Source organism: Penaeus chinensis, chromosome 17 (assembly GCF_019202785.1).
Source record: "Penaeus chinensis breed Huanghai No. 1 chromosome 17, ASM1920278v2, whole genome shotgun sequence".
Taxonomy (NCBI): domain Eukaryota; kingdom Metazoa; phylum Arthropoda; class Malacostraca; order Decapoda; family Penaeidae; genus Penaeus; species Penaeus chinensis.
This window is the reverse complement of record NC_061835.1, coordinates 12,063,370-12,065,869: the sequence shown is the minus strand read 5'-3', so window position 1 is coordinate 12,065,869 and position 2,500 is coordinate 12,063,370. Positions and strand designations below refer to the sequence as shown.

Here is a 2,500-nt window from a genome sequence, read left to right as displayed (position 1 = left end):
CTTCACTTCAGGTGTCCATCAATTTGAGAAGTCTTGGAGAAGATATTGCCCTTCACGCAAGACATTTTGATACTAATAATGGAGTGGAAAAAGGGTCAATACCAGGTGTGGTTCCATTGCGCAAATTTAGTGAAGACTTGTCAGTTCCTAATGATGAGCTCAGTTCCAGGAGGGTAAGACTTGACAAGACCATCAGTCTTCTACAAGAAAGAGAAAACAGTAAAAAGACGCCATCTAGTTTCGTTCATGGCACAGTACTGGAGCAGTCATATGTAATCAATCAACATTTTGTGGATCCAGGAATTGGAAGTTCAAAATATGGTTCCCAAAAGAGTCATGAGTCTTCAGAAATCATTGCCATGAAGATTGCAGAGTTTGAGAAAAATATGCAAGGTAATTCCAAGGAATTTCTGATGGCTCCTGTTGTGAGCCCCAGAATAGGAGGGAAGCTGTCACAGCCCTCGCCACTCCTCTTTACTGGCCATGATGCAGAGGCAGAGAGACTATGGAATTTCAAAATGAAAGAAGTTGGCGGTTATGTCCTGGACTTTGACAATGACAGCAGTGAATCCCCTCCTACAAGTGAAAGAGAAGAAAATATCTCGAAGAGTGAGGATAATACTGAGGAAATAGAAAAACAAAAAAAGGCTATAGAAAAACATAAAGGCTCAAAAGAGATAGAGACCAAGAAGATGAATTCTGCTAAGGAAAGGTCTCAAAGGAATCTAAAGAACATGAAAAATTCAGATAACAGGAAGTCAATGAAGCACACAGAAGGTATGAAAAGGCCCACAGGCTGGCTGCGCAGTACTCCCATTGCCCCCTACAGAATGCACACTGAGCCCCCACGTCCCAAACTCACCCGGACCTCTCTCTTACGGAAGGCAAAGCTTGACCCAGAACTTGCGAAGCAGTTACGTACAGAGGTGGACTTCCAGGTCAAGCAGAAACTTAAAATTTTAGATGAAGCTTTCAAAGAGGAGATGTCAAACTTAAGAAAGAAAAAGCTCATGAGGTCAGCCAAGCAAACCAAGATGGCTGCAAGTTCCCAGACAGAGGATGAAAGAGCTGAGGATGACCTCCTGGTGGAAAGAAAACCCTGGTCTGGCCTTGAGGATTTCTCTCAACAGACAGATCTCTTCCACCAAAAGTCTCACCAGTTTACCCAAATGGGAGATAGTTTCACAGAGGAAATGGATGCTGGCAAAAGGGTAAGTCGTGGTGAATCTCCTATTAATCATGCAACATTTGAATTGAGAAAGGGAAGGGGAGGCCTGCTGAGGGGTGAAACATATGATGTAGATGTGACTGACAGAATAGGGAGTCCCTTTTCTGTAAAGGAGGCTCAGAGTAGTAAACCTTCCCATAATGAGTACAACCATAGAAATGGTCTTCTTGATGCATCCACAAATAGGAATGATAAATCAAAGAAAGTTGTTCACAATACAAAAAATTATAACTCACGTGAAGGTAATAAGATAATGGAAAGTGCTCAGAAACAAGCTTCTGACCATTCTCAGTCCATTACTGAAAGTGAACCAAAGCAGAGAAGGAAAGGTAGTAACCCCACCAACAGAATTCGTGACAGCAAAATGAAACCTGAATCTACACACAAAGTATCATCAAAACATGATACAAGTGCTACAGGATCTTCCTCAGAATCTTTACAGGAAATATCTATCGAAGAAAACTTGGTAAGATCCTCAAGCAGCAAGAGTGGCTCACAATCCAGGGCAGTTGTCACAAATTCAGGTAGTAGAAGGGCTAGTAGTGTTCAGAGTGATTCTAAAGCCACAGACAGTGAGGCCTCGGAAGTGAGTGAGGCATCCAACCTTTCTGCAGAAGTGTACCAAGAAATCCTAAGAGGGAAGAAAGCTGACATTCTCCTGAGCAATGGGAGCAAAAGCAGTAGAGTACAGGAGGCTGTAAGCATTTCTTCAGCAGCAGAGGAAATAGTTACAGCAGAGGATGATTCTGCAGAGGATGTAAGCCAAGAGAATAAGAAGAGCAACATTCTCCAAAAGCTAAGCAAAGCCAGAGGTAAAGGTCTGATAAACTCCAGGACATATAGCATCAAGGAAGGCCAGGGACTTGATGCAACTTACAAAGTTCCGGTCATACATGGTTCTAGTTCAGAAAGCGACCCTGTATTCAGAGGTAGAAACAGTGAGACCAAATTTTATGCACACAGCCAACCCTTATATTCACCAGGTTCTGGAAAAGGTCCTGTCAGTGTTGAGGTGGAACACAAAGCTACTGGAAACACGAGATTACAAGTCATGAGGAAAGGAACTCCATCACCAAGAGTGGAAGAGGAGGAGGAGGAGGAAGAGGAAGAGGAAGGAACCATCAGCGACATAAGTGCCCGCATTGCTGCTCTCTTGCTGCCCAAAAAGGTTCAAGTAGCATCATTGCATACAGACTCTATCAGCTCTTATATGCCTTCAGATGTTGATGGCACTCTCTCCAGTCTCTCTGATATGTCTTAGTTCAAAGTAAT

The 2,500-nt window shown here is 43.1% G+C and overlaps 1 protein-coding gene across 1 annotated transcript in view; it reads left to right on the top strand.

Moving 5' to 3' along the window:
* LOC125033962 overlaps positions 1-2,500 on the top strand; it is a 4,266-nt gene that overhangs the window by 1,342 nt on the left and 424 nt on the right. The window contains exon 2 of the mRNA XM_047625561.1: positions 1-2,500. This exon is cut by the window's left edge and continues 406 nt beyond it; it is cut by the window's right edge and continues 424 nt beyond it. Within this exon, the coding sequence (XP_047481517.1) occupies positions 1-2,489 (2,489 nt within the window). The 3' untranslated portion in view covers positions 2,490-2,500.